Consider the following 12,204-nt stretch of genomic DNA (forward strand, 5'->3'; position numbering starts at 1 on the left):
CTAATTGGTTTGATCAGTTAGACTCGTATATAATACCAACACAGTGTTCCTCGTAAACCAACTCTAATACTTTGAGTAACTCAACTGAGTGACAGTATCACTTTAGTGTAACAGTAAATATGGTATTTTTCAATATATGAAAAGCCGCAGTTCCTTATGTATTATTCAATATATTTATATATTAATGCAATAAATTATTCTGTATATTTTCAATTCATTAAATTATTTAATATATAGATAATAAATCAATGGAAATATGTTTTTCTTGCGTAATGGTACCGTCACGGTTAAGGACTTTCTGTTTTGTTTCCCTTTGTTCCTGTTTCTCTGCTTCGTTTAGTTCTGGTTACTGATTATCTCCTCATTTGTTTCTATGATTACGTATAATTATCACCTGTCAGTCATTATGTTCATCCTGTAATTAAACTCCCTGTTATGTTCAGTCCCTTGTCGTTTTCATATGTGTTTTTTGGTTTGTAATTCCTTCCTACTATTATGAAGATTAAATAACAATCTGTTCTGAGCTACTATTTGATCTCGCGGTGCGTGCTACAGACCGTTACAGTCCCTTTCCTACACATTTATGGATATAATCATCTCCGTCTTTGTCTTTGTCAGCTTTGATGATGTGAAGCACTATCTCCAGCAGCATCTGACAGAAGTTGAGCAAAGCAACATCATGGAGGAGACTGATAAAACTGAGCTTTATTGCTTGTACATGAACTGTTTGGAGGTGTGTATATCACGAACTCTTACGCCTGACACATCTTACAGCTCAGGCGTTTTCTGGAGTCTCTCTCTGCATATTCTAGGCTTCTCTCAGCTCCTGGAAGAGTTCACATGTTTGCTCTTCCTTCACTATTCACTCAAACTCACTCATTTTGTTTCAATTTCAAGCAAATGTGTTTTTAGATCAAAATGTTTTTAGTCTATGTGAACATTAGATTCAGTCCAGTGTATCCAAACCTTTGACTGTTAGTGTAAGTGTATTTAATCATAACCCTGAACAAATATTTGTGAAGTGTATGCTTAAAGATGTAAAATGTAAAGAGAAACTGAGTTCTAAAGGAAATGTATGTTTTAAGGTTGATTTTAACTGATTAAGAAATTATTTTGTTAGTGCATGCAGTTTTAAGTTGACTTAGAAAGCGTTTAGATTACTTTCTTAAGAATAAGTATTAAAGATGTTTGAAGTGTGTTAGAGTTAGTTGCTCCTGTGTGCAGGACTCGATGTATGACCGGACACAGTGGCACTCGGTGGCGGAGGAGCAGCTCTGTTTGCAGGAGGAAACTCTCTTTCTGCTGGAGTTCCTTGGCTCTGCTTCTGTGTCTGCACACACTGCATCTATAGAGCACCTGCAGCAGCTGGCCAGGGTTCGACTGGACCTGGATATAGCTGCTCACCTGCTCGTACACAGACTCACTGCTGCTGGCGAAGGCAAGTCTTTACTGCCTGACAGATACAAGTCACAATTCACCCAAAAGACAAAGAGAAAAAGTAATATTGTGTATAAAGAAAATGAACGACGTTTAAGATTTGTGAAACACTTTTTCTGTTGATACTGATATTGATTTCCTGGTTTAGGTGTAGGGGATGATGCTTCGGCTGCTGGCACAGTGTTTTTGAGAAGTGTGGTTGATCTGTGCTGCCGGAGCAGGAACGACTGGTACAGGGTTTACCTCATCAGAAAGATCTGCAGTCTTCATGGGGTTGAACATGTCCAGAAACTTCTGCCACAGGAAGGGTTCAGGTGGCTGTTTCCTCAGGAGATCCTGGAGTCGGTGGGTTTTAGTTGAATTAACTTCATAATGCTGATATGAGGATTTGTGCTTTAACTGCTACATTTATTTCTCTCAGAATCAAGATGGCAGCCAGATTGACCAGTATCTAGCATGTGGAACGGCCTACAAAACTATTAGAGATGCTGTAGCCAAAGCCATGCTAGACTGCAACATGAATGGAATACAGAAAGCCATTGAGGTATTTATTTACTCCTTTACACTCACGCACGCACGCACACACACACACACACACACACACACACACACACACACACACACACACACACACACACACACACACACAGACACTCAACGCACGCACACACACACACACACACACATACTCAACACACCCACACACACACAGACACATGCACACACACACACTCACACACACAGACATTTCATTTACTTTACATTTTTCTGGTTTAATTACGATAAGATTTTTTCTAGATCCTACATTATATTTATATTTTGACCTCACTATTCGGGGAACAGACACAGTCTTAATAGGTTTTACAGCGCAAGTACTTTTAGCATTTAAGCGGGTGGAACAAAACTCATCATAATGGTTATTTGAGAATTGTCTTACTAGTCACATCCAGTCTTCAGTGTCACATAATCCTTCACAAATCAGAATAATATGATGACTTACTGCTCAAGAAATGTATGATTATCATTATTATTGTCAATGTTGAGAACGTTTTTTGTGGAAACAATGATACCATTCAAACATTTGTGGTAGTTTTGAAAAACAAAGAAATGTATACTTTTATTCAGCAAGGATACATTCACTTTATCAAAAGTGTGAAGACATTTATAATATTACAAAAGATTTCTATTTAGTAAATGCTATTTTTTTTAACTTTCTATTCATCAACTAATCCTGAAAAAATGTATCACAATTTCAACAAAAAAAAAACAGTTTTCATCCTTGATAATAAGAATAACAATCATAAATGTTTCTACCAAACCCTAATCCTTCCCTTACCCTATAGTAAGTATTGTGGCGGGGTGAAGTAGGACATGGCACGAGAAGGTGGGTAAATTCCCCGAAGGGTGGATTTATTAAATGGATCCGTGTGAGAGCTGATGGTGCTGTGAGGTGGTTTGGGTGTTCGGTGCTCGGCGTCCTGTCTTGGAAGTGCTCTAGTGCAGTGTGGGTCCGTGCTCTCCGGTGGTGTTGGGACTGGCGGTCACACACTGCTGTCTAGGGCATAAGGAAAAGACAATGTTAGCCAATTCTCGTGGAGACATCTCTCACCTCTGTGCCAGCTTACGGGGTTAATATGGACAGCGGCTGATGACACGCAGGTGTGACCGCTCAGCCCTTGATGAGTAGGCGCAGGTGTGTCTGTGCCATTGCCAGGGCGATGCTGATGAGCGCTCGGGACACGTGTCACACTCTCGCCCCCCCCCCCCCCCCCCCAGTGGTCTTCCTATTCCTCTGGAGCAGTGGGAAGATCGCGGGAGGGTGGGGAGTCTGTCAGCATTGGCGTTGGCCGCCCCCGCCCGATGTTGTAGGGTGAAGTTAAAGTCCTGGAGCGCCAGGAACCACCGCATCACTCTGGCGTTGGTCTCCTTTGCCCGGGCCATCCACTGCAGGGGAGCGCGGTCCGTGAGGAGGGTGAAGTGGCGACCGAGGAGGTAATAACGGAGCTCCAGGACTGCTTACTTGACGGCCAACTCTCTACGGTGGCGTACCGCTGTTCTGCGGGGGTCAGCTTTCAGGCTGATGAACATCACCGGGTGTTCCTCACCGTCATGGCCCTGCGTCAAGACGGCTCCCAACCCGGTGTCGGACGGGTCGATTTGCAGCTGGAAGGGGCGGTTGAAGTCGGGGTCACAGAGGACCGGTTCCGTCGTCAGGGCAGCCTTGATCTTTAGAAATGCAGCTTCTGTTCCGGGGTTCCACACGACTTTCTCCGGCTGCCCCTTCCTGGCCAGGTCTGTCAGGGGAGAAGCTAAAGAGGAGAAGTTACGGATGAAGCAGCGATAATATCCCGCCAACCCCAAAAAGGCCCGTACCTGTGTCTTAGAGGTGGGCTGTGGCGCAGAGAGGATAGCTGCCACCTTCTCCTGAGGTCAGATCAGGCCGCGACCCACCTGATATCCCAAATACTTGGCTTCAGCTAAGGCCAGATGACACTTCCGGGGGTTGGCGGTCAGGCCAGCCCGGCGCAGCTCCGTGAGCACCCTCCACAGCCATTCCAGATGGTCCTCCCAGGTCTCCGAGTGGATCACGACGTCGTTAAGGTAGGCCCCTGCATAGGCCTGGTGCGGTCGAAGGAGGACGTCCGTGAGCCGTTGGAAGGTGGCTGGGGCCCCGTGGAGGCCGAAGGGAAGGACCCGGTACTGCCAGCGGCTGCTTGGGGTGGAGAAGGCCGTCTTTTCGTTTCCCTGGTTCCGTCAGTGGGACGTGCCAGTAGCCCTTGGTGAGGTCGAGAGTGGATATGAACCGGGCCCTTACCAACCGGTCCAGCAACTCATCGACGCGGGGCATCGCATAGCAATCAAACTCGGAGTCCTCTTTCAGGTGACGGAAGTCGTTATAGAAGTGGAGGGTGCCATCAGGCTTCGGGACCATTACGATGGGGCTGGACCACGGGCTGGTTCGATCACCCCTAACCTCAGCATCCCCTGTATCTCCTCCTCCCTTCTTCTACCGTGCTGCCGCACACGGTATGTAACGGGGCTGTTTTTTCCCGTGACTGTATAAGGGCCTTGCCAGGTAGCTAGGAACTTGCAGGCAGCTGTGGGCACAAGGACCAGGACGTGATCTCCCCGCTAGAACTCCCGTGGTTGGGTCGCCCGGTTTTAATGCCGTTGCTGCTTCTGTTGTGCTCTCACCATATGTTCCCGGACAATGAGCATCACTCTATCAATCCGTTCCCTCATCTCACACACATGCTCAGTGGTGGTTCGGTGTACCGCTGGTTGTTGTTCCCAGGCCTCTCGGGCCACGTCAAGCAGTCCACGGGGCTCTCGGCCGAAGAGCAGTTCGAAGGGGGTGAAGCCCGTGGAGGCCTGATGGATTTCCCGAATGCCGAACAGCACAAAGGCGAGCATCTGGTCCCAGTCCCTTTTGTCTTCGGCTGCCACTCAGCACAGCACCTGCTTCAAGGTTTGATTAAAACGCTCGACGAGACCATCAGTCTGGGGGTGGTACACCGTGGTCCCTAGAGAAATTCCCTGCCTGGTCACCTGCTGAAACCGATCATTGTAGAGGTCAGGATAAGGGCGGGGTAAATCACCGTCCCTGGGACTGTCGGAGGCAAGCAGCACGGGACGTTGTGGGGCCTTCCTGTGGGGCTTCCTGGATGGGCGGTTCCCGGCCGGGCTGGCGGGCTGGGTGACCGTGGCGAGGAGGTGGTCGAACCCTGGCCAGTCTCTTCCCAAGAGGACCGGTACGGGGAGGTCTCGGAAAAGCCCAACATCTTTCGGCCAAGCGTTGACCGGTACAGTGAGCAGGCACCTCCCTGGTGTCGCCGTGCACACAGGTTATGGGGAGCTTGGTCTTGGCGTCGGTCCGTGGAGGTAGTATGGAGTTCGTGACAAGGCTGACTGCGCTACCGGAGTCCAGAAGAGCGAGGAATGGCCGTCTGTTCAACTTCACTTCAGCCCGTGGTGCGTTTTCGTTGTGCAAGGTGCAGCCCGCCAGCCAGCCAAGGTCGTCCTGGGGAGCGGGGAGCTTCCGTGGGCATGGGCTCATCCTGTGGGCCGGGCCTGCCTACCGGACGCTGGGTGCCCTCCGGCGTGCGCCGCTCCTGGACCACCCATTCGGGGAAATGGCGGCGCTCTGTCCCCTATCTCCCGGTGTTGGGTGGCCTCCCCCAGCTCTATGACCTCAACAAGTTTGTCTACATTGGCAGGGTTCCGCATCCCGGCGGCCTGACATAGTGGGCGGGGAAGGGCACGCAAGATGTGGTCGACCACGACGTGCTCCGCTACCTGGTGTATGATGGGACCCCCAGCCAGCAACCAGTGTTGAGCCAGATGGGAGAGGCAAGCGGCTTGGGCCCGAGCTGGCTGTCATGGGTTGAAGGTCCACTCGTGGAACAGTTGGGCGCGCTGATCATTGACGTAGGTCCTCGTAGGAGGTGCTTAGCTCCGGGGGAGCGCGAAGTATGCACGCTGAGCCTCTCCCGTGAGCAGGGGTGCAATGATGCGGGCCCAATCTTCTTTGGGCCACGCCTCCCTCATAGCAACAGTCTCAAACATCTGAAGGTACATCGTCACGTCATCATGGGTGGTCATCCTGGGCAGCAGCTGGGTTGCTTGGACACGGGTGTCAGGTAGCGGAGTTCGCGGGTTTGCGGTCAGGCAGAGCGCAGCCAACTCTCCCTCGGTTTCCCCCTGCTGGGCATCCATGTGTTCTATGATTTTTTTGCTGGCGGATGCTCACCTCGGTGAGATGTTTTATCAGCTCTTCCATCGTCGGGGGAGGAGCGCCACCTGTGGAACCAGAGAAGGTTTGTCAGGTAGAGACCATGAGGGAAAAAAAACAAACAAAGAAATCCAAACCAATTGACTTGTTGCACACAGTGAGGGGTAGGGTCGTCGGTGTCCACTTCACTGAAGTGCCCGTCATTCTCCACCAGTGTGGCGGGGTGAAGTAGGACATGGCACGAGAAGGAGGGTAAATTCCCCGAAGGGTGGATTTATTAAATGGATCCGTGTGAGAGCTGATGGTGCTGTGAGGTGGTTTGGGTGTTCGTTGTTCGGCGTCCTGTCTTGGAAGTGCTCTAGTGCAGTGTGGGTCCGTGCTCTCCTGTGGTGTTGGGACTGGCGGTCACACACTGCTGTCTAGGGCATAAGGAAAAGACAATGTTAGCCGATTCTCTTGGAGACATCTCCCACCTCTGTGCCAGCTTACGGGGTTTATATGGACAGCGGCTGATGACATGCAGGTGTGACCGCTCAGCCCTTGATGAGTAGGCGCAGGTGTATCTGTTAAGCGCTCGGGACACGTGTCACAGTATATATAGTTAATTATTATTGTAACCATAAATCGTAATGTTTCCAAGCTTTTGACAGATACTGTAAATATTGTGTCAGTTTCTGTTTCTGTTCCACCTTTGCAGTGTGGTGATTACTTTTGTTGATGTTGGTATTATTGTATGCAGTCAAATTGTTGGCCTTTCTCTGCTTCACTTTAACTTCAGTGCTGATCAGTTGACTCATGTTTGTTTGAAGGATTGCACATGCACACCCATGAAGAAAGCTGTTTATCTGCTAATGGCTCTGTTCAGAGAGGTCACCTGCCTGTACAGAAGTGGAGACCCAAACATGCACCCTAAACCTGAGGTAAAAACACCAACACAAGGCGTTTCATGTTCCTGCTTCAGTGTTTAGAGATGTTCAAAAGTACATGAGGATAATAAAAAGTCATGATGTTGTTATATAAAGGATTGTCATGTGGGGAATAACATTTTCTTCCATATTTTGAGATAAAAGAGCTTGATGTCATATGAAAACAACTTTTGGCCCCAGTACAGATTAGATGTGTTTCTGATAAATGTATATCCTATGCCTGATGTTCATGTTGTGTTTATTCTCTGTAGCAGTGTGCTGGTCTTGGAGGTTTCATCATAAGCTCAGACGTCTTGGTCACTAATGAAATGAGAGCGTTTGCTGAGGCGCTGGTGAATAATGAACTGCGTGCTCTGCGTGTACAAGCACAGACACCAGCCAGAGAGTTTGTGCTGCTGGAGGTCACAGTTCATATGGCTGCAGTCCTGCTGTGTGGAAATCTGCCTTTACTGCATCCACTGCAGCAGCTGGCTCTGTCCCCAAACAACATGACGGTACCAACGCTAACACTAATAACATGACCGAGTGTGTCTGAGCTGGGATATCTCATGTCATCTTCTCCTCACAGGCTTCATTCATCCCCACTATGCCTGATGACATGTTGGCTGTTGCCCAGCAGGCCATGGGACAGCTCCAGTGGTATTGTGAGTCTGGAACAGCACAAAATACACACATACACAGGAGAATATAGTTCACATTGTTTGCCTGCATCTTACAGACAAATCTAATTTTCTGATATAGGTCTGCTACGTTTGCAAACACAGCTGTAATGTCACATTGTTTGGAGTGAAATAGGTGTTCAGAAAAAGAGGAGGAAATGTATGGCAGGATTTTACTGAAGAATCGTTCACGAGACTAGGAACATGTATTGATAAAGTAAAAGGGAAAACCATATTGAAATCTTTTTGATTTACACATTTTGAGTGTTTGGAGTACACAGACACAACACAACATTTCTACTTGGGGGCAAATTAAATCTCCAGAAATGTTTCTGAGGCAGTAGAACTGCTTCATGGTGTAAGGGTGGTGGAGTTTCGACTGGTGACAAGTCATTCTGCTTTGGGAGGATCAGATATCACTGTTTTATCGTTTCCTAATCTCTGTTGTTCTTCTGATCTTGACAGTCTGCGCTAATGGTCATCCGTGCACTGTTGGAGAGGTAGGGTCATGTGACTTCATTCCTATGATTTGGCTTGTCATCACTGCATTAACAGTATATTTGCCTGGTAATACAGACGAGGCTTTAAGCTGGTCTCAGACTGGTCTCAGAGTCATGTTTTAGTCTGAAGCTGCACAGTGGTAATGTGTGTTTCTAAAGACAGGTTTATAAGTGATGTGAGTGTTGTAACTGATTCTCTGACACAGTGACAGAACACACACTGTTTCTCCTGCATGTGTCCAGTGTGTGTCTCTAAAGACAGGTTTATAAGGGCGATGTGAGTGTTGTAACTGTTTCTCCTGCATGTGTCCAGTGTGGTCGACCCATGGAGGTCAGCCGATGTCCAGACTGTAATGCACAGATCGGGGGAATCAATCACAACCCTGTCCAGGGCTTCCAGTCCACACACATACAGTAAGATACTCTTGCAGCGAACGCTTGTTATTCCTCTTTTAGTTTTGATAAATATAATTGATTAGCTGTCTCTCTGAAATGTTTCTGGTAATGTGATATAATAGGGGTTCATTTGTTAGCATGGTTTAGGATTCAACAGTTTATTCTAGCATTTCTTACTATAGGTTAATGTGAATTTATTAATATACTTTTGTTCTATGTTAATTCATATCTGTTCATGATACATTTACTAATTACCTTGGAAAGTTAAAAATGTATTAGTATATGAAAACAAGATGAATACTGTAAAGGCCGTGGAAGTGTTGTTATTTTATGTTAACTAGCAATTAAGTAATATTAACATATAGAAGTGTAACTGAACTATACAAAATACAAACTGTAATGAAAATATTAGGGTTTATTCTGTACAGATGGATCTCTTGCTTGTATGACTGGTTTAGACCAAGGATTTTCTGATTAAACATCTTTCCATTACTGCTGATGAAATGTGGAGGTTATCTGCAGTGATTGCAGTGATTAGTCCCTGTAGCCCTGTTTTTGAGGCGTTTCTTCTTCTTCACAGAGGGGACCGTACTCAGGCGGGACACATTCTGGGAGAGGCACATCGTCGTGACCATCCTGACATGCAGGACACTAAGAACATGTCTCCTGCTCCCTTCGCTCTTCTCAGACTCCTCACACACACGTCCATGCTGCTGGGAGCTCACAACAACCCTCAGGTATTACACTCCTGCCTCACATGCTTTACTCTTTAGATTAATGAAGGATATTTATATATGTATACTGTTTAGATTAATGAAGGATATATATGTTTTAAATATTTCTGATAACATGCATACTGTTTTTTGAGTCTCGTTCGATATGGTGCAAGCAGACATTGAGTTAGCTGGATCCAGATGTGTTTGTAGAGCTGAGGACTTGTTTCTGTGTAGACTGTCACACAGATCATCAAGCCTGCTGTTCGGGATCCTGCTGGGTTCCTGATGTCTCATCTGTTGAAGGACATGGAGCAGCTGAGCAGAGCACTGGGTAAAGGGGTGGATGATACGGTCAACACCATCCATCTGACCATCCACAGCCTGCTGGAGCCCCATCAGACCCTCCAGTGTAAGAGCACACGACTGACACACCTGTGACTCTAAACACGTCACCGATCTCCCGCTTCACTGACTCTGAACACGTCACCGATCTCCCGCTTCACTGACTCTGAACACGTCACCGATCTCCCGCTTCACTGACTCTGAACGCGTCACCGATCTCCCGCTTCACTGACTCTAAACGCGTCACCGATCTCCCGCTTCACTGACTCTAAACACGTCACCGATCTCCCGCTTCACTGACTCTAAACGCGTCACCGATCTCCCGCTTCACTGACTCTGAACACGTCACCGATCTCCCGCTTCACTGACTCTAAACACGTCACCGATCTCCCGCTTCACTGACTCTGAACGCGTCACCGATCTCCCGCTTCACTGACTCTAAACGCGTCACCGATCTCCCGCTTCACTGACTCTAAACACGTCACCGATCTCCCGCTTCACTGACTCTAAACACTTCACCGATCTCCCGCTTCACTGACTCTAAACGCGTCACCGATCTCCCGCTTCACTGACTCTGAACGCGTCACCGATCTCCCGCTTCACTGACTCTGAACACGTCACCGATCTCCCGCTTCACTGACTCTGAACACGTCACCGATCTCCCGCTTCACTAACTCTAAACACGTCACCGATCTCCCGCTTCACTGACTCTGAACACGTCACCGATCTCCCGCTTCACTGACTCTGAACACGTCACCGATCTCCCGCTTCACTGACTCTAAACGCGTCACCGATCTCCCGCTTCACTGACTCTAAACGCGTCACCGATCTCCCGCTTCACTGACTCTAAACACTTCACCGATCTCCCGCTTCACTGACTCTAAACGCGTCACCGATCTCCCGCTTCACTGACTCTAAACGCGTCACCGATCTCCCGCTTCACTGACTCTAAACGCGTCACCGATCTCCCGCTTCACTGACTCTGAACACGTCACCGATCTCCCGCTTCACTGACTCTAAACACGTCACCGATCTCCCGCTTCACTGACTCTAAACGCGTCACCGATCTCCCGCTTCACTGACTCTAAACACGTCACCGATCTCCCGCTTCACTGACTCTAAACACGTCACCGATCTCCCGCTTCACTGACTCTAAACGCGTCACCGATCTCCCGCTTCACTGACTCTAAACACGTCACCGATCTCCCGCTTCACTGACTCTAAACGCGTCACCGATCTCCCGCTTCACTGACTCTGAACACGTCACCGATCTCCCGCTTCACTGACTCTGAACACGTCACCGATCTCCCGCTTCACTGACTCTAAACACGTCACCGATCTCCCGCTTCACTGACTCTAAACACGTCACCGATCTCCCGCTTCACTGACTCTGAACACGTCACCGATCTCCCGCTTCACTGACTCTGAACACGTCACCGATCTCCCGCTTCACTGACTCTGAACACGTCACCGATCTCCCGCTTCACTGACTCTGAACACGTCACCGATCTCCCGCTTCACTGACTCTGAACACGTCACCGATCTCCCGCTTCACTGACTCTAAACGCGACACCGATCTCCCGCTTCACTGATTTTGAACGCGTCACCGATCTCCCGCTTCACTGACTCTAAACACTTCACCGATCTCCCGCTTCACTGATTTTGAACGCGTCACCGATCTCCCGCTTCACTGACTCTAAACACTTCACCGATCTCCCGCTTCACTGACTCTAAACACGTCACCGATCTCCCGCTTCACTGACTCTAAACGCGTCACCGATCTCCCGCTTCACTGACTCTGAACACGTCACCGATCTCCCGCTTCACTGACTCTAAACGCGACACCGATCTCCCGCTTCACTGATTTTGAACGCGTCACCGATCTCCCGCTTCACTGACTCTGAACACGTCACCGATCTCCCGCTTCACTGACTCTGAACGCGTCACCGATCTCCCGCTTCACTGACTCTGAACACGTCACCGATCTCCCGCTTCACTGACTCTGAACACGTCACCGATCTCCCGCTTCACTGACTCTAAACACGTCACCGATCTCCCGCTTCACTGACTCTAAACACGTCACCGATCTCCCGCTTCACTGACTCTAAACGCGACACCGATCTCCCGCTTCACTGACTCTGAACACGTCACCGATCTCCCGCTTCACTGACTCTGAACACGTCACCGATCTCCCGCTTCACTGACTCTAAACACGTCACCGATCTCCCGCTTCACTGACTCTAAACACGTCACCGATCTCCCGCTTCACTGACTCTAAACACGTCACCGATCTCCCGCTTCACTGACTCTAAACACGTCACCGATCTCCCGCTTCACTGACTCTAAACGCGTCACCGATCTCCCGCTTCACTGACTCTGAACGCGTCACCGATCTCCCGCTTCACTGACTCTGAACGCGTCACCGATCTCCCGCTTCACTGACTCTAAACACTTCACCGATCTCCCGCTTCACTGACTCTAAACGCGTCACCGATC

At 48.8% G+C, this 12,204-nt stretch overlaps 1 protein-coding gene across 4 annotated transcripts in view; it reads left to right on the plus strand.

The window, feature by feature from the left end:
• Positions 1 to 12,204, plus strand: part of LOC128026683 (E3 ubiquitin-protein ligase rnf213-alpha) — a 103,932-nt gene that overhangs the window by 58,525 nt on the left and 33,203 nt on the right. For all 4 annotated transcript variants that reach the window (XM_052613936.1, XM_052613937.1, XM_052613938.1 and 1 more), the window contains 11 exons: positions 619 to 733; positions 1,225 to 1,438; positions 1,586 to 1,782; positions 1,859 to 1,981; positions 6,979 to 7,089; positions 7,347 to 7,589; positions 7,664 to 7,739; positions 8,220 to 8,254; positions 8,568 to 8,668; positions 9,231 to 9,387; positions 9,601 to 9,775. In XM_052613936.1, coding sequence (XP_052469896.1) covers positions 619 to 733; positions 1,225 to 1,438; positions 1,586 to 1,782; positions 1,859 to 1,981; positions 6,979 to 7,089; positions 7,347 to 7,589; positions 7,664 to 7,739; positions 8,220 to 8,254; positions 8,568 to 8,668; positions 9,231 to 9,387; positions 9,601 to 9,775 — 1,547 coding nt within the window. The remainder of the gene's footprint in view (positions 1 to 618; positions 734 to 1,224; positions 1,439 to 1,585; positions 1,783 to 1,858; positions 1,982 to 6,978; positions 7,090 to 7,346; positions 7,590 to 7,663; positions 7,740 to 8,219; positions 8,255 to 8,567; positions 8,669 to 9,230; positions 9,388 to 9,600; positions 9,776 to 12,204) is intronic.

Source organism: Carassius gibelio, chromosome A13 (genome assembly GCF_023724105.1).
Source record: "Carassius gibelio isolate Cgi1373 ecotype wild population from Czech Republic chromosome A13, carGib1.2-hapl.c, whole genome shotgun sequence".
Classification (NCBI taxonomy): domain Eukaryota; kingdom Metazoa; phylum Chordata; class Actinopteri; order Cypriniformes; family Cyprinidae; genus Carassius; species Carassius gibelio.